The sequence below is a fragment of the Castor canadensis genome, chromosome 6 (genome assembly GCF_047511655.1).
Source record: "Castor canadensis chromosome 6, mCasCan1.hap1v2, whole genome shotgun sequence".
NCBI lineage: Eukaryota > Metazoa > Chordata > Mammalia > Rodentia > Castoridae > Castor > Castor canadensis.
In genome coordinates this window covers 147,607,795-147,634,889 of record NC_133391.1, presented here as the reverse complement: position 1 = coordinate 147,634,889, position 27,095 = coordinate 147,607,795, and the positions used below count along the sequence as shown (strand labels likewise).

At 41.9% G+C, this 27,095-nt stretch overlaps 2 protein-coding genes across 2 annotated transcripts in view; one reads left to right on the top strand and one right to left on the bottom strand.

Moving 5' to 3' along the window:
• The first annotated feature begins 998 nt into the window (after positions 1 to 998).
• Rxfp3 (relaxin family peptide receptor 3) lies at positions 999 to 9,352 on the top strand. Its single transcript, XM_074077646.1, has one exon. It carries the CDS (start codon positions 1,965 to 1,967, stop codon positions 3,339 to 3,341), a length of 1,377 nt encoding a protein of 458 aa, XP_073933747.1. The 5' UTR covers positions 999 to 1,964; the 3' UTR covers positions 3,342 to 9,352.
• Slc45a2 (solute carrier family 45 member 2) overlaps positions 9,112 to 27,095 on the bottom strand; it is a 35,206-nt gene continuing 17,222 nt past the window's right edge. Inside the window, exons 3-7 of the mRNA XM_020162254.2 lie at positions 23,698 to 24,023; positions 17,693 to 17,839; positions 16,900 to 17,023; positions 12,234 to 12,445; positions 9,112 to 9,664 (exon numbers count right to left, since the gene is read on the bottom strand). Of these exons, the coding sequence (XP_020017843.2) occupies positions 9,440 to 9,664; positions 12,234 to 12,445; positions 16,900 to 17,023; positions 17,693 to 17,839; positions 23,698 to 24,023 (1,034 nt within the window). The 3' untranslated portion in view covers positions 9,112 to 9,439. The remainder of the gene's footprint in view (positions 9,665 to 12,233; positions 12,446 to 16,899; positions 17,024 to 17,692; positions 17,840 to 23,697; positions 24,024 to 27,095) is intronic.

Below are 27,095 nucleotides of genomic sequence, written 5' to 3'. Positions count from 1 at the left end.
TAAGCTTCCTTGTTTTCCAAAAGCTCTTGAAGTATAAGCAAAACAAAACAAAAACATAAAACCTTATGGAGAAAGAATCAGCTTTAAAAAATGAAAAGTGAGCATGAAGATGAAACCTGTGAAACAGGAGTGTGAGGTGTTTCACAGAAGCAATCTGTGGGTTGGGCAGAGGTCAGCCTACTTAGACTGATCAAAGTTGGTGATTTGGTTTGGGTTTTAGCTGAAGTTCTGGCGACCTCTAGCGGGAAGATAGAGCAATCCAGTGTCTATGGTGAAGTGTGCTTTGGAATCAAGATTGTTTCTGTTTCCTTCCCTCCATGTTTTGAATACAGTGTTTCTTTTTTACTAAGTGTTTTTATCTTCTCCACTTTTAACTCACGTCCTCTTAATTTCCTTAAGTAAATCCAGGAGCTTTGCATTATCACAAAAGTAAGGACAAGTATGTATGTTTAACAAATGTTCATTTCAGTTTAATCCCAATGGTAAAGAAAACATTTCAAATTCTTTAAATCATTCTTTAAAATATAATTTACATCATTTAAATGACAGCCAGTTGATCTGGTATTTAAATACATCACAACTTGAGAAACAATTCAAAGAGCTTTCCTTAGAAAGCTTTAGAATTTACTATGTGGGTCTGAAAAAAATATCTGGTAAAGAACTCAGATTTCAATACTAGTGGAAATAGAGAAGCCAGTACTCCTAAATCGGCCCTTTGGTCCTCTATTCCACTGGCAAAGACAGGGTCAGGTAGATGTGATCAAACACTTTGTCCAGCAGCTTTTCGTAGAGGGCCTGGTATTTAATGTATGTGAAGTCTGCAACCAATGATATGCTCCATTCAGCTTCATTTCTCAGAATACCCTAAAGTACAGAACTCAGCCCTGAGTTCTGCTATCTTAAGACCCTTTGAAAATCCTGGTAAGGAGGAAGATCTTGTGTTTGTGTGTTCCATAAGGATCCATAATCTGATTTAGGCATGAAAAGAGACCATTATCATTGTTTTTAAAGGGGACAGGGACAAGAGATGCCACAGTTTTGAACCCTTCATCGAAAGGGATAATTTCAATGATAAAGTGAGTGAGGAAAAAAGAAAAAAACCATTCAACCTTAATGAGACTAAGAAAGGAAGAGGGAACGCAAATCAAAGCAGACTCTCCAGCAACATAAGAAAATAAAAGGTTAGGACCATTTATTTCTGAAACTTTGAACCGGAAAAGGAGAGTTGCCGGTGGGCTCTGCCTGCAGCCACGCCCTTCCTCCTCCCGGGTGTCGGGCGCGGCGGGGTTCAGCACCGCGGAAAGCACCCCACCTCCCAGCGTGGGGATTACGCCTGCTCCTGTGGCTTGCCGCCGAGGATCTGTGGGTACAACGCCGGCAAGTGCCTCTGGTAATTCACTGGGACTTGACAGTAGCAGAGAGACAGAAACATTTATAGACCTCCAAGCAGAGAAGAGTAGACGAAACTTCGCCATCTCTGTTTTTCCTCTTACAGGACAAACCTCTTCCAAGCAGCAGAAGAAACCAACAAAGGTATTGGGAAGAGAAGGAACCCCGATCAGCCGGGGTGGGGGGTTATCCACCAGTGCCTAAGTGACAGCAGGACACGGAGGCAGTAAATCTCAATCCTAAAGTAGGGACCTGGAGTCTCCGACCAGGGCCTGAGAACTCATGGACGCCTGCCGCTCCCCTTAGGTGCTGAACTCCTCTGTTCTCTAATTCCTCTCTGGAGCAGACGTTGAACTGAACCGCTGATCCCAAGGCGGCTTTCCCCACGCCGGACGCACTCAGGACCCGGTTACTGGTAGCTATCTTCCGCGGCCACTTGAAAGCTCCTGCTCACGTCCCGCGCGCTCACCGGGGACCACGCCCAGGGCGAACCGTGCCTCCTTAGCTCTGGTTCCCAGAACATGTCCTAGAGGCACCTGCGCTTGCAGGTGGCTGCTGCGACCACGACAGCCACCATGAATAAGGAGGCTGGAGACGACGAGTTTACAGAACTCTTCAGGCTGATCCCAGACCTCCTGGAGGCAGCCAACGCGAGCGGCAACGGGTCACTGCAACTTCAGGACTTGTGGTGGGAGCTGGGGTTGGAGCTGCCGGACGGCGCGGCGCCAGGGCATCCTCCGGGCAGCGGCGGGGCAGAGAGTGCGGACACAGAGTCCCGGGTAAGGATCCTCATCAGCGCGGTGTACTGGGTGGTTTGCGCCCTGGGGCTGGCGGGCAACATGCTGGTGCTCTACCTGATGAAGAGCAAGCAAGGCTGGCGCAAGTCCTCCATCAACCTCTTTGTCACCAACCTGGCGCTGACAGACTTTCAGTTCGTGCTCACTCTGCCCTTCTGGGCGGTGGAGAACGCGCTCGACTTCAAGTGGCCCTTCGGCAAGGCCATGTGTAAAGTCGTGTCCATTGTGACGTCCATGAACATGTACGCCAGCGTCTTCTTCCTCACTGCCATGAGTGTGGCACGCTACCATTCTGTGGCCTCGGCTCTTAAAAGCCACCGGACCCGAGGGTATGGCCAAGGCGACTGCTGCGGTCAGAGCTTAGGAGACACCTGCTGCTTCTCACCCAAGGCACTGTGTGTGGTGATCTGGGTTTTGGCCGTGCTGGCTTCGCTGCCCAATGCCATTTTCTCCACCACTATCAGGGTAATGGGAGAGGAGCTGTGCCTGGTGCGCTTCCCTGACAAGTTGCTGGGTGGCGACAGGCAGTTCTGGCTAGGCTTGTACCACTTGCAGAAGGTGTTACTAGGCTTCGTGCTACCGCTGGGCATCATCAGCCTATGCTACCTGCTGCTGGTGCGCTTCATATCCGACCGGCGTGTGGTGGGAATTGAAGGAGGGACAACGGCTGCAGGGGGAAACCTGACTTCCGCAAGCGCTCGGAGACGGTCCAAGGTCACCAAATCAGTTACTATCGTGGTCCTATCTTTCTTCCTGTGTTGGCTGCCCAACCAGGCGCTCACCACTTGGAGCATCCTCATTAAGTTCAACGCGGTGCCCTTCAGCCAGGAGTACTTCTTGTGCCAGGTATACGCCTTCCCCGTGAGCGTGTGCCTGGCGCACTCCAATAGCTGCCTAAACCCCATTCTCTACTGCCTCGTGCGCCGCGAGTTCCGAAAGGCACTCAAGAACCTGCTGTGGCGTATAGCGTCGCCTTCGCTTACCACCATGCGCCCCTTCACCGCCTCCACCAAGCCAGAGCCCGAGGATCTCGGGCTGCAGGCCCTGGCGCCGGTCCAGGTGGCCACAGAGCCGGACCTGCTGTACTACCCGCCGGGCGTGGTGATAGGCAGTGGGGGCCGCTACGACCTGCTGCCCAGCAGTTCAGCTTACTGATGTAGGCGAAGGCTCTGCGCGCGGGGGAGAACAAGGTGGCTCCCCCCGAGCAGGGAAAAAGGAGAGCGAATTGATTAAGGGAGGCTAGAGGGCCGCTAGATCAAGAAGTAGGTGGAAAAGAGGAAGGGGAGAAGGTTGGAGAAGCCTGTGAAAAGGCTGGAGGGCCTTCTCCAGGGAAGGGAGTCAGCTTTGGCTCTCCACCCCACCCCCACCCTTATCCCCACCCAAAAGCCCATCCTCTTCTCTTGTTGTTCTCTTGGGTAGAGTGGGAACGCCCAGAAGCAGAGGGGCTTCAGGAAAGTAGAGACACCATGTCTAGACAAATGATGTGCAGTCAACTGAGCATTTGTTCCAGCGACTTTTAGGGAGCCCTTTATAGGGTCGCATCCAGTGAGAGAAGCTGCCCACTTCTTTCTTTTGGCTTTGGCCCACAAGACCTTGGAGGAGCAAACATCTGTCTTGTTGAGTGGTTGCCCTGGAGCCTCAAGTTTGGTGGGGGGAAGGAAACTTTTCAGAATTAGGAGAAAACAGTGACCGTTTTGGTCTGTCCCCCAAAGAATTGGCGGAGGAGACCCCCCCCAGTTGAGCCCTGATATCTTTTATCATCCTGAACAGGGCAAAGTGGGCACAGTTGAACCTACCACAGCCCCAGAAGCACCTCTGAGCTCAATATCACCAAGGGCAAAACACCTGTCACCAGCGAGGCAGAGAGGCTTGCTTAGGAGTGGCATCACTGTGGGAGAGAGCAGTGAAAAAATCTTCTTAGGCTACTGCTCCTAAAAGAAAAAGAAGACTTGTGCTCCTTGGTAGTGGAGGAGTACTTGCAGTGCAGGAGTACTGGGAGTTCAGGACAAAGTCTGGGCACTTTGGTTCCTTAGAGAGCACAGTCCAGCTGCTCAGAGACACTGTTAGCTCTGTTCTGCTGCTACAGGTGAGCAGGGTCCACAAGAGTCTTGAGGGGGGGACCTCTGCAGCTGCTCCCTCACTCTTTGGGAATCCCTATGGCCCTTTGACTCAGGCTCTGAATCTGAGAGTAGAGGGAGGGAAGACTCAGTAAGGTTTTACTTAGGCTTAGAAGAGCAAGAAATGATGGGCAGGGGCTTCCTGCAGACCAAATTCCTAGAAGCCTAAGTCTGATCTTTCCAGAGGCAGTGTAGAATGAAAAAGAGAATATAAGACTCAAGTAAAATCTGTCCTAAAAGGAAGAGAGGACTGGAGAGGCTGTGCTGAGAGGATCACTAGAATTTCATCTGTTGGGTTCTTTATTGGGCATATTATTGACAAGAGAAGGTAAGAACTAGGAATGTCCTTAAGGGACTACCTTAATCATGTTCTGTTTATTCTAGAGTGCTTTGACCATTGAGCATGTCTGATGAATTCTTCCCTAATTTCCAAACAGGCAGTTGGACTGTCTCTGGAGAATGATACATATTTCTCCTGACAACTTTGTCCTTGTAGCAATTTAAGATGTTAAGATCCCCACAAAGTCCTTTTGTGAAGCTGTTCTGAGAACTGAGATCAAACATCAGTCTGCCTACCTGTATGCATGATAGAGGTGCTCTGGCAATTCTATTTGGTGTGGAGACGCTGATAATGCAGGCATCTCCTGTGTGATTATTTTAATAAATAAATAATCACTAGAAAACCATGTCTGTTTAAATTGCCTCTTGAACTGTAGAATTGTTTAGTAATTGTGTTGGAATTTTCCTGTAGTGTGTGAGAGTTAAGGCTCAAAATATGAATTCTACACCTCTGTCCTTTGTCCCAGTTTCTGTAAAATAACACAATGCATTTACTTAACATTCATATACTTTTCGACAAACACCAAAATTATTGAATCTCAATCATGAAAAGTCTTGAGAAGCTAACTCTTTTATAAAAACAGAATAGCACTTCTGTTTTAAAGTAGTCAAATTAGTGTTTCTTTTCCTTTGGAAAGAAAAATTATTGACATTGAATAGCAATCAGGCTAACAAAAGTACAAAATAAATGAAGAAGCCAACATAGGAAAGAATGAGTGGTCCTATATCCATGTGTAACACTGATATTAGACTTACTGAAAGATTCCTATTAAAGTAACTTGCCATTTCAATTTTGGCAGTGAAATAATTTGTGGATAGCTCAGCATTCTTAGGAAAAGGTGTTAAAGTGTGTGCTTAGAAAAAGTGTGTGGTACTAGAAAAAGAGAAGGGGCTAGAGGCAAGGTCTTCATGAAAAAACTCTGTAATGAGTTAGTTACCTTGTCCAAATCCAAAGCCAGGGGTTCCTGAGAATATGGCAGGAGGATCAAAGACCTTGACTTCTTTCCACCACAAAAACAGAAGAGTCCATAAAGAGGTGGTCAAATCAGTTGAAATCAACAGTCACTTTTTAAGTGCCTGTTGTGCGCTACCCCCTGTGCTGGGTGCTAAGATCCTGTTTGTGAACATGACATGGGCCTAACTGCAACATCTACGTGCACAGACAACCACAGACACAAGCATGATAAGACACAGAACAATGAGCTGAATGTCATAGTAAGGCTAAAAGAAAATGCTATAGGAAGAGAGTAAGAAAAGATCAGTTCTGTTGGGAGATCAGGGAGATCAGAGACTTCTTGATCAAAGTAGTATTTGAGATGGACCTAGAAATATGGCTCCAATTTAGGCAGAATGATGTGATGTGGTGAGGAGGTAGCTGACACAAGAGGCTGAGGAAATGTGGTGACGAAAGGCTGTGAGGTTGGAATGTCAGGTGCTTGGCTGGGGAAGCAGGAAGGAAAGTAATGTGAGTTCCTTTCTCCTGCAGGATTTCTTTTGAGACATTTATTTGGGAACAGGATGTTTTGTTGGTGGTGGTGGTTTTGGCCAGATAGAACATGTCACTGTGGTGTACTAAGAACAAATACTTGGGTCTCAGAGGTGATTAAAGGATTTTAGAATTGGATTCTATCAGTTAATTCAAACCTTGCATGGAACCTTGAGTTCAATTAGTAAAATATTTGCATACTGTATATGACTCTGTGTGTGTGTGTGTGTGTGTGTGTGTGTGTCTGAGAGAGAGAGAGAGAGAGAGAGAGAGAGAGAGCACTATACCTCTCTTCCTCAACCCTCAACCTCTATTCAATGTTCCAAAACACTGATGTTTTACTTAATAGCTGCACATGTAATAAAGACTATGCTCTAGGGTTGGTCAGGAATGACTATTTTGTACTTCTTGGTGGTCCAGGTAGGATTATCCTGAGGTATGGATCACCTTTCCAGTTTCCCCAAACATTCATTTCCAAATCTTCAAACACAAAAACAGTCCTTGGGAGAAAAAAATAGCTATGAAATATACTGAGTCCTATAAGTGATTCTATTTTCAAACCTTGCAGAAGTCAAAGATAAGTAAAGGAATCAATAGAGGTGGTTTGGCACTGTTTCTTTTGTAATATTGAGAGCTATTTGCCTTGGAGTCCCCTGAGCATTTGCCCACCACCATTCTATGCTATTGGGTTGGAAGCAGGTGCTTTACCTGATCACTTTTCTACTCAATCATGGTCTCACTTGTCTGGGATAGATGATGCAGGAAGGGTGAAGAATATGTACCAGATTGAAAAGCAGAAAATGTAAGGCACCCATGTGTTGATAAGTGAAACAGCAGCACACCCAGGACTGGGAATACAGCTTAGCCCAGTCTGGAAAGTCAGTGATCTGGAAAGAAAAGCATAACGTGCAGAAGCCTGCGGTGTCTAACATCAAATAAGGAAGCTTCATGTCCTTCAGGAAACAGTAGGCAGGAAGGAGTGGCTACTTCAGCATAAGCCCCTGTCCGCTACCTCCTGTCCATCATGCGCGCACACACAGAGAGCCACAGAAGTGTTCAAGGTGTCCCGCCCCAGTTACATGTATGATAGCCAAGTAGCGACAGACAGCAGGCTGTTTAAACAAAAAAAGAGGCCATCAGGAGAATTGTAGCAGCACTGCGGAAACCCAAGCAGGAGGAAGAAAGCGAGTGTGGAGTGTGAGACAACGGGATCCAGCAGCCTTTTGAGACCCTTGAGACCTTGAGAAGGGGAGGGAGGCTGCCCACAACCCACGCCCCTCCGTGCATTGCAAGGAATGTCCCCCTACCTTGTAGAGTTTGCTCCAGTACCTGAACCTTAGAGCTTTCCATCTAAACAGCCCTGAGTCTATTTACAAGACCTTCCTGGGTGCTTTCCTTGGCCCATCCACCAGAGGTAGAGTACATCCCTGAGCCTGCATGCCTCTAGAAGTGGGGTGGCTAAGAGTGGCTGTTTCTACAGGTGGTAGAGTATATGGAGGGTGTGGGTGGTTATTGACGTGCTAATGCCAAAGTACACACCAGAACTTTCATTGTGCTTGACAGAGACAAAAATGAAAGGAGAAGAAGGAGAGAAAATGGGGTGGCCTGTGAATCTTGGGTGTCATTCATCATCTTGTAAATGCTAGGAATAGGGCAGTGCCTCTTATACACCCAACATTTGTGTGAAAGAGAACCCAAAGCTTTCCAAAGCATAACCCAAACATGCTTCCTCTTCTTGGGATGCAAATTTGCAGATACCGCAAGGGCCTGGTGATGCTATTAGACCCATTCATTCTGCCATGCGCAAGGCAAGCAAACACCCCAAATTCCAATGTTTCAGTTCTCAGAGGCAGCTCATTTCTTTTCTCCAAATTCCCTCCCAGCACCAAAGAGTTTGGTTAGCTAGAAATTCATCTGGGGCAATAACTACACTAGCTGACTCTAGGATGAGATAAGACAAGGAACAATATAAGTTTTTAACTTCTGAAGCATATGGACAAATCTCCATTTTGCATTGGTCAGGCACACTGGGAGTTGTGTAGAGAAGCCTTAGGAAAGACTGGAGCAGATTTAGGGATGAGGGGCCTTTAGCAACAGTGACAACAGCACTCATTTAGTGCCACCCAAGTGCCAGCCACCTGTAAGTACTGTCCCTATAGGAAGTAGCAGAGCCGGACCCTTGAGTTCAAAGCCCAGCTATGCCATTTAATGAGCTGTGTGGCTTCAGATGAGTTATAAATTTAGTGCCTCACTGCCTCAGTTTCCTCCTCTACACAATAGAGCTCAGTCTCAGCACCCAGTTTCAGGATTGCTGTGTTAACAAAGATAAAACATTTACAATAGTGGTAGGCACTCTCTAAGTGCCATGCATTACTAATGAGCACAATTCTCTGAGACTGAAATTGTTATCCAAAACATACAGATGAGCAAGTGTGGCTTAGTGTGGTTAAATAGTTTGTTACCGAGTAGCAAAGCCAGGATTCAAAACCAGCAGAGTTCAATGCTTTGTGGTGTCCCTATGAAGCCATGCTGTCTCTTTGGACTGCTGAAGATTTTCCACATGGGAAGGAATTGAAGGGAGCCATCGAGAGAAAAACCTGCTTAGCTGGGAGGAGAGACGATCATAGAAGAATTAGGAGCCAATTCTTAAAAGACTTTGGTCTTGACTCCAGGGACTGAAATGAGGACACAGACTCAAGAGAAATAGCTTGACTGTGTCAAAGAAATGAGCTGTTTTAAAGTGGTAAATCTTTTAGCATGTGATGCTCATTCAGATTTGTGTGAATGTCATAAATTAATAGGAATTATGAGCACATTAAATATAAATAAATTAATATCATAAAAAGAAATCATCAACATATCTTTAGTATTTTTGAATTTGATAAAATATGTGACTCTCCAGCTATATATGGACCACTGGTTGTAAAACAAAATCAGGTTATAGAATAACTCTAAGCAGCTGCTTCTCGGGAATTAAACAAGGCTTAAAATGTTCCATGAAAAACAGACCTTCGCCATGCATGCACTGAGAGGCAGTGAGAAAGAAGCAGTGTGACAGGTAATCCCAACCACACTTACCCTTTGCCACTAGTACCTGCAGGCATAGATAGCCCAGACAAACGATGCCTGAAACATGGGGACTGCCATGCAGTTGACAAGCTCAATGTGAGGTATGGGCAGATGACCCCACCTGAGATCACAACACAGGGCACCCACTGGGCAGACCTCAAAGGTGCAGAGCTTCAGAAGAGACTAACTTCCTGCCATGGGGCTTCACTCTTCTGAAGTTTGGTTAATATCACTTTATTGAGCTAATCCACATATCTAACGAAGAGAGCCACGAAGCAACAGCCAATCAATGCCACCGTAGAGGCCGTGATCACCACAACGACGACACTCCCGGCTGTGTTGACCAGAAAGCCCAGGCCACCTCCAACCAGGATCTGAGCCAGCTGCACCATGCATGTGAGAGCAGCACAGTCTATGCCCTTCCCTCGCCCACTGCTTCCTGGGTCCCCTCCTGGGGACTGCAGCCTCTGCAAGGAAAGCACAGGAACAGCATTTGATCAAAAAGGAACTGTCACTTAGGGCTGAAGTTGGCACACATCTTCTGTAAAGAGCCAGATAGGAAATACTTTTGTGAGTCATAGATCTTGGCTGTTAACTGCTTGGCTCTGCATTACAGTATGAGAGCACTGTACATAACAATTTTATAAAACCTTACATAAACTAATTGTATTCTGATATAATTTTATGGACATTAGTGCTTGACTTAATGTCATTTTTACCTGTTACAAAATATTACCCTTCTTTGGAAGTTTTCATTTAAAAAATTTGGGGGAAGCAGTATTAAGGTTTGAACTCAGAGCCTTGTATTGGTAGGCAGGCGCTCCACCACTTAAGCCACTTCAACAACCCTCATTTTAAAATTGTAAAGCAATTCTTAGCTCATGGACAGCAAAATCTAGGTAGTGGCCACTTTTGGCCAGCAGGCCAAAGTTAGGGGTCTTGTAACCCCTAACTTAAAGACACCAGGAAGCCCCACCCTCCTGCCTGATGTGGTCTTCCCTACCTGTGATAAAGTCTTAAACTCCACCTTTAACACAAATGTGGTTAAGTGGTTAATATATGCAACATTTTCACTTCCTAAAATATCAATAAATAAAACGTAGTAGAAACTCATTAGAGACTAAATCCCATGCTTTTTCTTCCTTAGTGTTAAAAAATTCAAACATTTTCCAAAGGACTTTGAATCACTCATATGCTCAGGAGAAGCAACTCAAAAACAATAAACCAATTCAAAAGATGGTTAGTTGACTAATATCTTAATGTTTGGTATCCATTTAATGTTTGATAAATTAGTTTTCATTTACTGGATGTGTTAGGCCTCGTGAAATTTCTTTTATATGTGGTATTTTGTTTCACTCTCACACCTCCCTAAATGCATGTATTATTATCATTATCCCATGATAACTATAAGGCTACATTTTTGAGTCCTTATTAGGTACTATTTGGGCTCTATGCTATGTATAGAGCTTAATTTTCCAAAAACATTTCTATAATGAATGCTATTGTTTTCATTTAACTGATGAGGATGTTGAGGGCCTGAGAATTTGAGTGATCTCCTCTATTCTTGAGTAAAAATAAACATTATAGAAAAAATGCATATTATCTTTGAGTATGAAAGAACAAATAGGACAGTAGATTTATATTTGTTTGATTTTCATTTTAAAATATTGGAAGTATAAATTAAAGAACTAGAAAAAATGGTGAGGGATCATGGAGGGAGGAAGAGGAAAATGGTGGGAGGAGCCACTTCACAATGTATGTTTTTGTTCATCATCCTGATTGCTGAACCATGTAAGTATATCGCCTCATCTGAAAGCAAATTCATTTTAAGTGCTACTTAATAAGTAAATGAACAGTATCCCTAGTGTCATGCAGCCTCAGAGTGGGAGAGGCAGCATTTGAATCCAGGTTTCTCCAAGTCCACAGCATATTCGTGGTTTTTTTGCCTTGGTGTTATGTAGCTCCCTCTGTGGAAGACCAGTTCTTCAAGATGAGTCTCTTTTTAATAGCATCCACCCCTGCCGTGGGCAGCCATGTTTGCCAGAGGATGAGGACAGCCACACCCCTTGTTTGAAAGGTTGTAACTCCTGCTGTATTTGCCAGATCAAGTGATGCAAAAGAAGGATGGAATTACAATCACATAGACATGTGTTCAGTGTTTTGCAGATTCATGCTGAGATGGCTTCAATTCTAAGTGTCTCGTTAGCTTTAACACTGCTGCTCTAGTTAAGGAAGTATAAGATTATTTGCATGGAGAAAAAATTTGCACATTTTGGTAAGAATGTACCTCCTCACGGTGGTACTCAGCGATGATGTTAAAGGACATTACACCAAACGAGGCACACAGGACCATTTGGAAAGAGTCCTTTGAATCCTGTCCCCAGACCAAGGGATCATGTAGAGCAGAAACACCCAGGTGTTCTTGTAAGGTACATTTAAGGTCTTTCTCTCCTGTCTGAGTTGCAAGCTATAGATGGGTGGATACTGTTCTAGATAGTATGGTGAGGATGACCACTAGTGGCTCCAACTTTCCTCCCTGCACACTTACTAAAGCCTGGACTTCCTGAAGACAATGGTGCCTAGGAAATCCTGATCCACAACCCAAACCCCCAGAAAGTCCACTGTGCCCCTCTGCAGTTCTTGGGGTCAGGAGGATCCTCACCATAGGTATCCAAAAATGCTGCATGTGCCCTAGGAAGACCTGTGAGTGGTTGTAGAAGAGCTGGGCTCACTTTCTGTATCTCTGTGTAATCGTGGCCTGGTTTTTCAGCAGTGCTAAGCTTCCTTTTCCTAAGCAGACAAATGGAAGTAAGGATTCTTGTTCAAAAGCTTACCAGGTGCACCAGCGTTCAGAGTAAGTGGGCAGGGCCAGGCTGGTGGTCACACCTGTGTTGTGATTGGTTGGGCAATTTAGTGCTGCTATTTCAAGAACCCTTATTTTCCAACTCAGCTCTGTGCTTTCCTATTTAGTCCTACTCCCACCCTCAACCTTCCTGTGAGGTTGTTACACAAGGCAGAGATTCAATGAGGACACACCTCTTTCTCCTCCTCACGGTGGTACTCAGCGATGAGGTTAAAGGGCACAGTGTACAGAGTGCTGGACATTACACCAAATGAGGCACACAGGACCAGGGTTGAGTAGACATTTGGGAAGAGTCCTATGAATCCCGTACCCAGACCAAACAGAAAATATCCCACGAAGTAAAGACCCTTTAATCCAATGTAGGAAACCAAAGCTTTCTGAAAGTCTGTGGGGAGAAGAAAAGGAGAAATTACAGCTGGCAGTGTCTCACAATATTTAGTAATTTTAGACAATCCATTCTTTTGAAGATTTATTTTTTCAGGAAACTTCCTTTGCTACCAAGTCAGGGACAAAAGAACCTCTTTATCTGTGGATTCAGAACAGCTGGCTTTTGGGATCAGTTTTAAATCCTTTGCATAAAAGACAGCTTGAAATTGCTTTGCTGGGCTGATTTCCTTTTCCACAGAGGAGGACCAAACACTGTTAGGAGCCAGCTAGAGAGCAAAAGAATATAAAAAGGGGAGCAGAAAAGCCCACCTGGGTTTGCAACCCTGGAACCACAAGACCTGGAGGAAAATTGAGGTTTATTCTGATTAGAGATGCCTGGCCCAATAGAACCAAAGGAAAGATCCATGCTTATCCTGATCCCACCACCCAAGTTCAGGTGGGAGAAAAGTAAAACAACCAAATTTTGCAGAATGATCCAAATCATTCACATTTCCTTACTGCCTGTCCCCCACCCCCAAATGCAGTCAATACATGTAAGGAATAAGTGAGGAATGTACAATTTTCTGCGGACACTTTTCCTATCTTCCCAGCACTTGTAAGGGTTCCCCACATTCCCCATGGCTGACTCCGTCCCATAGACATGCTTCTCAACTTCTCATCACCTCAGCTTTCTCATCTGAAAAAACTGGAAATGATGCAACTCTTTGGGGAAGAGGAGAGTTGTCAGGATCAAATGAGGCAAAATGGCTGAGAAATCACCCGCTCAACGCTGAGCACTTGAGAGATGTCCAATTAAGGTGGCTGTTGCTATTTCCACAGCTATAGACGGGGCTGACTTTTAACTTGGTTCCCCTGCTGGAGGCTCATGCAAGTATGAGGGTAGAGCTATCTCTCCTCTGCCTCACTCTACTGGAGCACATGAACCAGAGTATAAGTGATGATTATTTGAAATGTGCCTATTCAAGTGTGGAACTGGAGGTCATCAACTTAAGTAAAATAAAATATGACATGATCTCTTTCATATGTGGGATCTAGCTATCTTCCCCACCTTAAAGAAGAATGATATGAATACAAAATGGGAACTGTTTGGGGAGGAGAACTAGGGGGAAGATGAAGGAGGTGATTATGATTGAAGTTCTTTATATGAATGTATGAAAATAAAATAATAAAACCCGTTAAAATGTCTATTACAAGGGACAAATTTGTAATAGAAGGGACAAATTTGATCAAACTACATTACATGCATGTATGGAAATATCACAATAAAACCCCCCCATACAGTTAATATAAGCTAATAAAAAATGAAACATTCCATATCTGTCCGAATAATTCTTGGACTTATACCTCATAGACAAAAATTTGTATTACATTTGAATCAATTATGAAACAAAACTCTGCCTCAAGTCATCAGATGGAAGACCAGCTCTGGAAATGACAAGCAGGCAGCACTGCTTCCTCTATTAAATGCAGCCCGTGCCTGGAATGCTGTTGCTGAGGCTGAGAAGGGAAGCAATCCAAAGCTAGGTCGGTTTCATAATAAGATTTGACAAGCTGTTTGCTTAATGATTATGTTTATACAGAAAATGTGATCTAAAGCGTCTCAGTGCTTAAAAGCTACCATCAATACTCACCTCTTATCCAAATCTGTAGGCCAGCCAAGGAAAAGCAAGGAAAGATAAAGAGGTTCTTGGATACAGAAGTAACTTCAGTACAAAGACTGAAAGTCTGACAATGAATGTTTTATTCCTAAGGAGAAATCAATAGACTTCAGGGCCAAATTTCCCTTGCTTTCAGCTGGGTCTGTCACCTATGGATGCCGTATCTTCACAAAGTGCAAGAGAGCTGGGGGGTTGGAGGGAAGTGATTGATTTGAGCACTGGCTATGAGTAGCAGATAAGAGCAGTTGGCTGCATCTCAGTACTCAGTATTGCTATTCTAACTGGCATGAGGGTACTTGCTATGCAAAAGGAGCTTGAAAACAAATCCTTTCTCACCATTCCCAACCCCAGCATCCAGGTTGCCCTGGGCAGCTCCATCTGGCTGGAGATGCTGGATCTACATCTGACATTATGTGATCAGTCCAAAATAAAGGGTAACGGAGTATGGTCTGGAAGTGAGGGAAATTACTGTTTCTTTCTGGGGTGGGTTGGTGTGCAGGAGAAAAAGTTTGAACATTTCCTCGAGGAAGTAATATTTAAGGTGGGTCTGAATGAATGATTAGGAGTTGTCTAGGTGGGAAAATAAGAGAAGCTCAGGTAGAAGAAATCATAAGCACTGGCAAATGCCCAGAGATGTGAAAGTCTGTGTGGTGGGTCATCGTGCATAGTTAACTTGAGTGAGAGTGAGAGAGGTCAACATGGGATGGGGCCAATCTGTAAAAGTCCTTCAATGCCGTGCTCAGGACTTGGACCTTGTTCTCTGGGCGTGGAGCACTCCTGGAGACCCTTGAACAAAGATGGCTGGAATTTTATAAATAAAAAACTTTGGTTCACATCCACAATTATAGGGATCTGATAGAGCTATACACTGATAAACTTTAGGAGACTATTCAGATAATATTTTATTTCATACATAGGGCTTTTAACAAGAAAACTCCTTTAAAAAGATTTTTTAATTTTCAGAATGCCATGAAATTGATACAGAAACTCAAACTACACTGATGGAATGTTTCCTACTAGGGGTTCTTGGAAGAAAGAAAAGTTAAAATTGGCACAAAATTAAAATACTAATTACATGTAGAAAAAATGTGCACCTCATAAAAACGAAGGTGGTAGTAAATAGCCCCCTCATCCCTTGAAATCACAAAAGAATGCAGATGGATAATTTATCAGACTCTTTTGGTCTAACATTTTCTGCTTCTATTTTAAGTACCTGAAATCTTCTTCCTGGAATTGTCTTACTTCATATATTCTCAGGGGGAAAAAGTGTTTGCTGAAGAAGTATAATCTCCCACTAGGTTTTCTATGTGCTACCTCTTTAGCAATCAACCTATCAGGAACATTTTCTTAATTTTATCACTTTGTGTGAACACTGCCCAATAGAAAATAACAGTGCAAGCCAGAAGAAACTCTAATGGTGACTTCATTGCTAATGATATTTGCTAATAAGGTTTTACAATAGCCAAATCCTTACAGATGCAGCATCGTAATGCTTCTTGGTTGCATGTAGTGAGGCCAACCCTTTCTTGGTTACTGTATGATCATCTTTTATGTTCTTGCTATGGAGGGCTGATAGGACAACTAGATTAAGCATCAGTTCCTTGAAAAAGGGATTTCTTTAAGAGAAATCAAAACTTCAACTTTAGAGGTAACCTTGAAAGAATCACAATATGTGATAAATATTTTATTGTCTTAAAAATAAATGTAAGTGTTAAACTACCACGATTTGATTATCATCAATTTTTCAATAATGAATTTTATGGGTTTATATTTATTGGACTCATGAACTCCTTCTATGTTATATTAGGACCCTTACCACAATTGTGCTAACTTTTGAGGAGATCTTCAAGTGGGTTTCCTGCAATCTATGGTACCATGAAGGGTAGAGGTAGGTTCAACCCTTACCCTTACGAGATGCACACTTCAATGACATAGTGCCCCAGGAAATGGTAATGGATTCTCCCCATCTTTTCCCCTTCCCTAAACTGTGCTATACCTTGGTGTCCTCTGTGCCTCTCCAAAACCTAGAGTTCTAGGTTGAGGGACAGATTCTCCCCACCCCGCATAACCCTGGAGGAGCAGAGAGGAGTGAGAAGAGTTCATCATTATTAGGAACCAAATTCCTACCCCAAATAGAGAACCCCAGTGTGTACTTCAGGCAATACTTTCACTTAATTCAACACACACAGAGCCTGGAGATCACCACGCATACCAGCAAGCAGGAGGAGAGTCTGTGGGACTCTCTAGAGTTCTAGCACAAGAGTTTGCATTGACTTTAAATCAATGACAAAAGTATCTTTGTCCAGTGACCTCACAACATAACCAAGTAGGGGACTAAGAGGTTCAAGACCCCTTGGAAAGTTGGCACCTGAGAAGAAAGGTCAGTTGTCCTCAATCTCCAAGAACATAGCACATCAGAGCCCAAATCATGCTACACGTGCATTTTGTCAGGTATCATATAAATCATCCCTCCTATTTTGTATCGCCTACAAATCTGACAAACACATCTGTGAAACATCACCCTGTGGACCTGCTGAGACTTCGTTGCTCATTCATCCAACACTTCACCATCCTGTTCACATTACTTTTTACTTTCCAGGAAATCTTGATTGAGAACACACTGATTTCAAGCACTAACTAATCACTGAAGAAAACACCTACAATTCACTATGAAATGGAATACTTCATGTGATCCTTTCTAATCTCAAGAATCTAGTATTTAAGAGAAGAAATTATATAGAGAAATATAAAATCTGAGTTTGGCTGGGCCAAACTTTAGGAGAGGGAAACTTACAAGAATAAAGTGAAGAAAACACAGAATTGATGAACAAGCCCCAGCATCCAACCTCGACTCCACTTTGGTAGATCAGAAACTCAGTGGAGTTGTGCGCACTATAGGGATCTCCATGGTACACAATCTGAAAGAGAGGGTTGAGCAGTTGAGCTACAAATGCAATATGGTGAGGAACCCTTCTCATGCACTCTACTCCTCCATCCCTGGGGAGGAACATGTCCCTGACCAGGGGGCTAATTCCTAGGGCACAGAGCTCATTCTATTACCAAGTCACGCTTTCCATCTCTCATGCCTCCTTCAAGGATTTTCAGGAAGTCTAATGGCTATGCATCAAGTTTAAGCAACATTCCTTTTGATCTTCAACACTCATCCTACCACCTAACATCTGGCCCCTCCTGATTTAAGCATTCCTGCCACCCATCCTCTGGATGCTTCTGACTCATCTCCAGATTGGGAATATTTTTTTCTTCCTCCTGTATTTCTGCAACTCCGACTCGCCCTTCAAGGTCAAGATCATTCTGTGCTACCTTTATGAAGCCTGCCATGATCTCTACAGCTCACATTGATTCTCTTATTTGTCATATTTAATCAATACTGGGATGTCTCATAGTGTCCTGTAGTTGTACAGGTGTACCAGCTTACTTCTAGAACTTGTCTGTAAGCCAGATTCTTGAAGGTATTCTTTCCTACATGCTTACTGTGCCCATTCTAGATGTAAATGCAAAATAACTTAAAAGATGCTGATTTAGGGATTGTTGTGTGAGCAATGGGTGTGTACAAATAGGTTCATTACCTGGCCCATGAAATCTGTGAAGAAAAGCATGTTGGAAAGGAAGGCAGTCCATCCAAAGAGGTGGCTGATGCAAAGGCAGCGGTAATAGGAAGGCATGTTCACCAGTGCCCTCAGGAGTGACTTAATGGTCACTGCCCTCTGAGGAGTCTGAAATAAAACATGAAACAAAGGTGTGACCTTTGCAGGGCAGATACCAAGCCAGCTGCAGGAGCCAGAACACATAGACATGTTGCATCTCTTTCATTTGTCCACCACATGAGGTCACTTTTCCTGAGCAAAGCACATAGATTTCCATAGAATAAACTCATAGAAGGTGTCCTGTTAAGAATGAATGGTGCTTAGTAGTTTCAGGCTCAGATGACTAAAGGGCAAAAAAATCTGGGAACAGTGCTAGCTTCTGTCTAAGATATAAAAGACAGGTTAGCATCCTATCTTTGAATGATACTATTGTATGGATGACAAAGCTTACAGGTGAAAACCAGTCCTTAGATAATTATAGTCCTTAGATTTCTTGACTCTGAGAGCACAGTAGGCAAGATCCAAGATGGCCTTCATGACCTCTGTTCTTTGATGTTGTCCACTGGCAAAGAGATTTTGAAAATAAAATTCAGGTTATTAGTTAGTTGACCTTGAATTAGTCAGAGAGAGATTATCTGGGTAACCCTGGTCCGATTGTATAAGCACTTGGAAAGCAGAATTTTCTCTAGCTGATAGCAGAAATGGAAGTCATAGTGATTCAAAACACAGAGATTTCTGGCCTTGAAGACAGAAGATGACATGTGGGAAGGACCTGAGAGTGGACTTTGAGGCTAAGAGCAACTCCTAACCAATGATCAGCAAGAAAACAGGGCTCCTATACCATAAAGAGCTACATTCTGCCAACAACCTGACTGAGCTGGAAGACAGGCTCTTTTCCTGTTCAGTCACCAGATGAGAACACAGCTTTACTGATGTCTTTATTTCAACCTTGGGAGACTGAGCAGAGAGGCAAGTGGAGCCCATCCAGACTTTACCTACAGAACTCTGAAATGATTAATGGATGGTGTTTTAAGCTGCTAAATTTGTAGTAATTATTTATGAAACAACAGAAAACCAATACAGACAACCAGCCAGCTCCCTGCTCTTGATTAGGTGCCTCCTCTCAGGTCATTTTTGTGGATCCTGCCAATAGTGGATGTACGTAAATGAACCTCGTATTAAGTTACAATGTAACTGTAAACACATACACATAAATGATGAATATACTTGCCCCAAAGCCTTCAATTTAGATTTATATCATGTTGAAACCAGAGGCTGAAATTATTTTTGGGTTTCAGAAAGCTTAAGACAATTAAAAACTTTAAACTATTGACAACTGTTTTGAATACAAAGAAAAAAAGGAGACTTTAACATCTTGTCATATAAGAGGAGAAAGGAACCTTGGAATATTAGGCAAGAAGCTGTCCCCATGACATTGAGAGTATAAGCATCTACCCTGATAGGGTGATGACTCTTTCTCGTCAGCTTTTTATTTATTCTAAATCATGGAGTAATGAAATTGAATCCTAGCTGTTTACTTATCAGTCTCCTGAGATTTTCTAATTTAATTCTAACAGCAATATTGTTTTATAACTCTTAACTTTGTATGATAATGCTTTTTACTTCTTTTTGTAGAAAATTTGATTTACCAATTTCAGGCTTTTAATGTAAGTTGATATTTTTAAATCCATCAGTTTTATAGTTCTTGAACCACCAACCATGGCTTACTGATTTTCTTGTACTTAGTTGGTATTATAAAACATTCTATTTGAATTAGGAAAAATAACTGCTTTTTGCATATAGAACATGGTACCTGTCAAAATAAGGGGTAATTGTAAAAGAAATACAGCACAGAATTACTACTTTTTCCTCAACCACAGGAAAAAGTAGCTAACAATATTGCCTATGGAACAACACCCTGGTTCTTGTGCTTCAAACTAAGTGATTTATCTTCACTTTCCTTCCCCTATTTCCAAAAATACACAATTGAGGAAGTGAATCTAACAAGCAACTATTCAGTGTCCTTCCAAATATAAATTTGTGCTTCTGCCTTATACATAATTTTCAGCCTGCTTTCATTGTTAACCTAATTTCTCCTTTCTTCCAAAAATAAATATGAGCTTTTAAATTGTACCTAGTATTTCTGTAAAAGCTGGGAATGTAAGTATTCAAAGCTCCTTTGAGTATTTTAACTTAAAATGAATATTCAGCTGGCATTCTATTCCTGACTCGTCAATTCCCTTGGAAAGACCTTTCAATGGTTCTGAGCCCCAGGGAATTGTTTTAGTGCATAGACTGCACTTGTCAGCTTCAGAATTAAAGGTATAAGAGAAAAATGCACAGAGTTATCAGTGAAAAGAGAACTCCACCAAAGTATACTAAAGAGGAGACTTTCAAATGTTAAAAAGAGTAACTATTTTTTTTGGCATGGAAGAGTTGGAGATGAGATCTAGTTTCAACCCAAAGTGATTCAGACCTCTTGCCATTAAAAAGAAAGATTCTAGTTTCCAAATTGCACAGCCCCCCTTGTTTTGGAAAGTAATGACTTTGAGAAATGAGGGCCTTGGCCTTGGCCTGGCTCTGATGGGAGGCGCAGACTTCCACTCCTTAGCTAGAGGCCTCCCAAGGTCAGCTTTTGAAAGAAAAGTGCCATATGCTTGTTTTTGAGCCTAAGATATGTTACTCTTACTTTGTTTTTAAACCAAATGACAAAACCATCCAGAGCTTACAGTGCTGTGTATATGGCATATACTATGAAGTTTCTTTGTCTTTTTTCTTGCTATTTATTTTTTTAATTGACAGAAATTACAAGTGTTTACGATATAGTACCTGATGTTTTAGACTATGTATACATTGTGGAATGATTAAAAGAAATAACATGCATTTCTCGTAGTTATCATTTATTTGTGGTGAAAATGCTTAAAATCTACTCTCTTAGCAGTTATTCATTAATTATACACTAATTAGTCATCTATATCATCATATTGTACAAGAGATTAATTGAACTTAATCTTCCTGCCTAACTAAACTTTTGTGTCCTGTGTTTTGATAGCAAAGTTTATTAGGAAATAAATTTAGTATAACGTGATAAAAAGTAGGGAGAAATTGGGGAAAAAGTGAGAAATAGTTCCTATTCCACATGCAGTGAAAGGGAGTAAAGACTCTCCTTTATGTCCTCTGATCAATATTTCCCCAGTGAAAGTTACTTTTATTCAATGTATGCAACTTCCTACTAATGTGGAATACTTCATGCCTCTCAAAAAGCTTCCACTCACTTGATTTCATTTGATCCTCATAGTGGAAGTATGTCCCATGCCTGGTGATTCTTTGAGGGGGACTCTAATATGGAATTTTCAAAACCACACACATTTTGTAATTATCTCCTGGATAATTATATGGACATCCACAACTCCCATGCTGCCTCACAGAACTGCACACAAGAGGCCTGAGTTTCACCTGTGATCCCAGAGACCTAATTTGTTAGTGGAGGAGGGATTGAGCACACAGGTGTTCTTCCCCATGCAGTCCCGTATAGGGAAATGTAGTGCAGCCGACGTCTCAAGAGACCTAAATGTTCATATTTTCTCTAATGCTGAGTGATGGAGATAAAATGAAGGTTTCCTCCCAATGACCTTCCCATTCCTCCTTGTGCTTTTCCTGTTATGAGAATATTGCACTCATCCCAAAATAAGAATCATGAATGGGATCAAATGAATGGAAAATTCTTCTCTTCCATAGTATTCTCTTATCCACTGGTATGGTGGAAGGCAGGTTGGAACACTGCAGGAACAGAACTCCAAGGCAGTGATGCTCATGTAGTGAGGCCTCTTCTCAACAGATCTTACTTAGGTAAGCATTTTGCCAGAGTAAACACAAGCAATGCTGAGGTTTACCTTTGCATTAATTTTAAAGACATGTTAAGCAAATGAACAGACCAAACAATACTTGAGGGAGAAATGAATCTTGAGAAAACTTTACAGATTTCTGTAACTGGCAACTAAGATTTTAATTCATACACACAAATGAATAGGCAGAAATGAGATTTTCTATTGACCATCAGTGTAAAAATATTTTCTTAAAACGTTTTGTTAAAATGCCATTGAAAAAAGCAGTTTTCAAATTTTATAAACTACTGAGCTAAACGCAATGTGAGATCACTAATGAAATCCAAATACGATTGCCATTTGTTTAATAGTATTGTACCAATGTTTATTTCTTAGTTTTGACAAATGTGAGTGGTTGTGTAAGATGTCAACATTAGGAGGAAGCTGGTAAAGAACAGACAGGAACTCTCCCTAATGTCTTTGAAACTCTTTGGTAAATTTAAAATTAATTTAAATTAAGAATTTATTAAGAAACTAAAATAAAACATGATTACACTTTCCTCAAGAACAACTTGTTACAATCTTCTTGATGCTCTGCACTGGGTCTGGCAGCAGTGATTAATTTTTATTGAATGAATAAATGAATGAATTATGCACACAGTGTGAAACATTCTTATTATTTACCCAAATTTCTGCAAGATCCATATTTTACACAACTATTTTGTTGCTTTTATCAACAACCAACTAATGGAACATTTGCTGCCAGCTTCCTACATGGCAGACACTGAGGTAAATGTCAGGGGTGGGAAGGGACCAGAAGCCACCTATGCCAAGGAATTCCTTGCCATCAGTTGGGGAAGACACAAACAAGTTAGCAAACAGCCATAGAAGTGAAAAGACCCAAGAGAGGACTGAATGCGATAATTCACAGGTCAAAAGGACGAATTCCTGCACTGGGGGGATTAGGAAAGACAATCAGAGTCTGCAGAGTTAGTGAGCATCTGCCGGGAGGTCCAGACAGGAGTGCCTGAATATCATAAAACTGTATTCATTTGATAATATTTGGTAACCCTTTTTTCATTCTTTGTAATTTAAAAAATACACTCCCCAAGGCCTTTCTTTCCCAGGACATCAAATGTGCCTACATTTCAATTCTGAATTTGCAATGCTTTAAAAAGAAAGCAGAAGTATGTAACTACTATTTGTAAATCACTGGACCAGGTAGAGTCTTCACCTTCAATATTGTTATTTAACTCTTAGAAATCCATACAGTACTTAGCAATTATTTTCAATCTACTGATGAAAATCTGAGCTCAGTGGATTAATGTACCAAAAGTTACACAGCTACCAGCATAAGAAGCTAGAGAGGTGTCAGACTAACAAGGGTTACCTAGTCCTACTCTTCTTTCCGTTAAGTAATAGAAGCTTCAGATGAGTGAATGGCTCCCCACTCGAGGCAATATTTCTCATCCTACTTACAGCTTTGTGTTGTCTGACTTTTTATAGTAATGGAAGAACTGAAGTCTTAACTTTATTTTAATTAATTTAAATTGAAATAGTCCCATGGAGTTGGTAGCATACTTTTAGTCTCCTTTTTGACCATTTCATCTGAACATTATCCCATTTATCCGGCATTTAGTTATCGTTAACATTTTAAGCTAACAAATTTGCTGTTCAGTTCACTGAAAAAGGATAAAAAGTAATATTCAATCAAATGATTGATTTAATCAATAATATTGAATGAAATCAGATTAATACAAAATCTATATATCAAATTCAGTTATCAACCCAAGGATAATTCCATTTGGAGGAACAAATCTATAGTTTATCATCCTAATCTAAGAAACTGTTTCTCCAGGCCTGAGGATGATTTCAGGCTTCTCGTATGGCCCAACCTTTCATAACTGGCATTATCTTCCCTGCATTGATACTCTGAAAGAGCAAGAAACAAGAGGACCAGAGAAAAATGTACACAGTTTTCTTTGATATGCAAAAATTTCATTCCAAGGGATAATAGCTATTGGAATTTTGAAGATTCAATTGGACCTCACAAAACTCTTTACAACAAACAAGCAAACAAAACAATTTTTTTTAAAGAAAAGAAGAAAGATCAAGAGCAAGAATATTTTTCCCAAGTAAAGAAAAAAGAATTTTCATTTATACCTGTTTAGCAGATTTTTTGTTTTTTCCTCCCTGCATTGCCAGCTCTGGGTTTGCATAACCGTTTTTAACTTTCTCAATAGAACCGTACTCATGCAATCCATCTGATGACAACTGAGGGTCCCCAGGGGCTTGCTGTGGGGCAATGTCTTTTGCACCATCTGTAAGTGGGGTTTCAGGAATACTGAACAGATGAATAATAAGACACAAAGTGAGCACCAAGGCAGAGAAGAAAAACATGACCTGGAATTCTGTGCCCATCACTCTTCCCAGTTCCAGGTGGGCCCAGTCTATGGCACCCAAAAGGTAACCCAGAGCACCTCCAAAACCTGAAAAGCAAAGAAGAGCTGTATTAGCACATTTCACAAACCATCTTCCTCCACTATCATGTGCAGGCCCTCCCCTTCAGCAGAAAAATTCCCTCAAGGGCAACAGAGGCAGCATGGAGACGATTGAAGAGGTAATATAGCGAGAGGCTAGAATACCTGCAGCCAGGCAATGTGGGTTCAAATCCTGGTTCTAGCATTTACTGCTGTGACCTTGAACTTTCTCACTTATAAGGACTAGGATAATAATAAAAGAGCAACCGACTAAGTGTCATGATTTGACAACAGCGTGTTCAGCAAAGTGCCAGACACACAGCATTTGCTTAATAAATTACCACTCTCAGAGATACTGTAGCCTTTCCAAACTGCTCTCTCCATACTATTAGAGCAAACATAAGGACCCCCATGTTAGGCCCATAACCCCTCCCCATCACAGGCAGCTTACTAGAAACACCCCACCACTTACTGGAAAAAATCACATCTGGTCCCAAGAATGAAACTTACCCACCTTGAGAAGCAATTGCCTTGCATAGCTGCCTTGTGACAAACTCACTCAACCACAGCCTTCCCTACCCAGCAACAATTAGACATAAATAGTTTCTCCATCCAGTCCATGCCCTGGTACTTTCCACCAACCCCTGCCCCTCTATTTTTACCCCAAACCTATATGCAGCAGTGGGCTCCAGCTCTCTTGCTAGAGACCCCTTCTGCAGGTTCCTTCTCCCTCATAAAACCTGTGCTGATGTGGAACCACCTTCCACCTATCCAGTGCCTTTTTTTAATCTGACACATACTACTACTTTTTAATTTAAGTTTCTGACCTGAAAGAGTCCCGAAGAAAAAATAATTTTTCGCAGCAATAAAAATAATTTATTTTATTGTTATGTGTCTATTTATCTAAACTTTCTCAGAGGACACAAAGCAAACTTGGAAAGATCAAACAGCCTTGAAAATGATTTTTCTTCCTCTGACAGAAGCTCAGGGTACTTACTTGCAGTTGATAGCTACAGAAATAAGAACAAAGTTTTAGACATGAATTCTTCTAAATCCTATCATCATCTCATTGGACTCCCACCTGAAGTTTTCTGGTGCTTGCTTTGTCTGCTGTGCTTCAACTCAATGTCATTTGGAAATTAAGGCAGGACTCCTCAAAATTAATCTCACTCTAATGTTTGAAATCCCATTCATACTCTTGAGTTCCTGTCCTAAAATACAAGTGTTCTTTGAATGGGCAAGGAATTAGTCTATTCAGCACCGAAGAAGTGCATGTTACCCAAATGTTCCTTTCCAGTGCAGATCAGTGATTTCTGAGTGAGGCAAGCTAGAAGTAGGAAAAGTCTGGGGCTCATGTAGGTTGCCTGGGAATGGGCCAGACCACCCTCACCTGGCTGGGAACCACCCATTCTCCTCCCCACTTGTTCATTATTGGGTGGGAACCTCCTGGACTGGCCCTCCCATGGAGGAGTGTAGGTTTTAAAGGCACCTGAAAACCAAAAGTTTTCTCTCCCCCTGTGTGCACCATGCCTCCTTCTTCTTCCCCTTCTTCATCTGGCAGAACAGATGACTCCCTTTTTCCTAATAAAGCTATCTTACCTCACCCCATCCACATTTTCTCCTTGGACTTTTCCATTTGGAGCACAAAAACCAGGATATTCTGATCACAGACTGCACCAGAACTGTTAACATGAAGACATTTCTGCATGTCACAAGCTTGTGTAAGACTGATCCTTCTGTCAAAAATCTTTCAGTGTCAACCTCCCACTATGTCATAACAAACAAGTTTTCTACCTTCCTAGTGAAGTGTCCATTTTATTTCCCAGATAAAGACAATACCTTCACAAGTCAGGGGATCAGGAAGAAAACAGAATTTAAAGAGTTACTGTCTCTAACCCTAAAACACTGAAATTTAGATAAACCTGACTCCAAGAATGCAAGCCTGAGTACCAAGTACCACAAATTTCAATCTAGCATGATGGGAGAATGGATAATTTGGTTCACTTCCTATTCTAGTTAGTTGCAATTTAACACAGAAATGTTTACAGGTAGCAGCTGTCCAAACATTGGATTTCAAAAATAAAGCATCATTTTTATGCCTTGAGTATTAGAGTGTTTTAAGGCAGAATTTTGGAAAATTGTGGCCAATGGGATGCAATGAAGAGATATGTGCTCTGGCAGCAAAGGTTGTCTGGTCTACTTTGGACTGCAAGCGTATAAGTAACAGTGACATATATGGTGAAATGTCCAGGACCTGAGAGGAAGGAGAGGTTCATTTTTTTTAATCTTGTTTTTAATTATCATTTTATTGTTGTACTCAGGGTACATTGTGATATCTACAAAAGTTCTTACAATATATCATAGTTGAATTCACCCCTCCATCATTTTCCTTTATTCTCCCTTTCCCCTGTTCCTGGAATAGTTTCATCAGGTCTCATTTTTCCAGTTTTATACTTGAGTACATAATATTTCTACTACATTCACCTCCTATACCCTTTCCTTATATCCTCCCTCCTGCCTCTGGTACCAATCCCCAGACAGGACCTACTTTACCTTCCTGTTCTCTGTTTTTGAAAAAAAAAGCATTTTTGTTTGTTTGTTTAAGATATCTGTACAGGGAATTTAACTGTGACATATACACATGAAAATGTCACAAGAGGAGGTTCTTGAGACAGCCACACTCCTACTGCTTCAGAATGAAATTTTAACACTCACGGTGCCCCCATGGAGTCACTATAAGGTACTGACTCTCTTTACTCAATTGTGGAGATATAGAAGGTATCAGAAGGTATGTGTCAAGTCACATAATCAACCAGTAAGAATGTATTAAATGCTCTCCTTCCCCTCCAAATATGTGTCCAGATGTGGCCAAATATCCCTGAGGAGGATTGTAAAATGGTCCCTACCTGAGACTTGACATAAGTCAATGAACCCCTGACCATTTTAAAGAACTGATATGTGAAATAAGTCCTCTATTGTGCAATAGAATGGTAGTCTTATTTTATGAATATAAATATGAGGATGGATTTATATTAGATGTTGATTTGAACAGCTGAGTCCTATAATAGAAGAGTTTCCTAG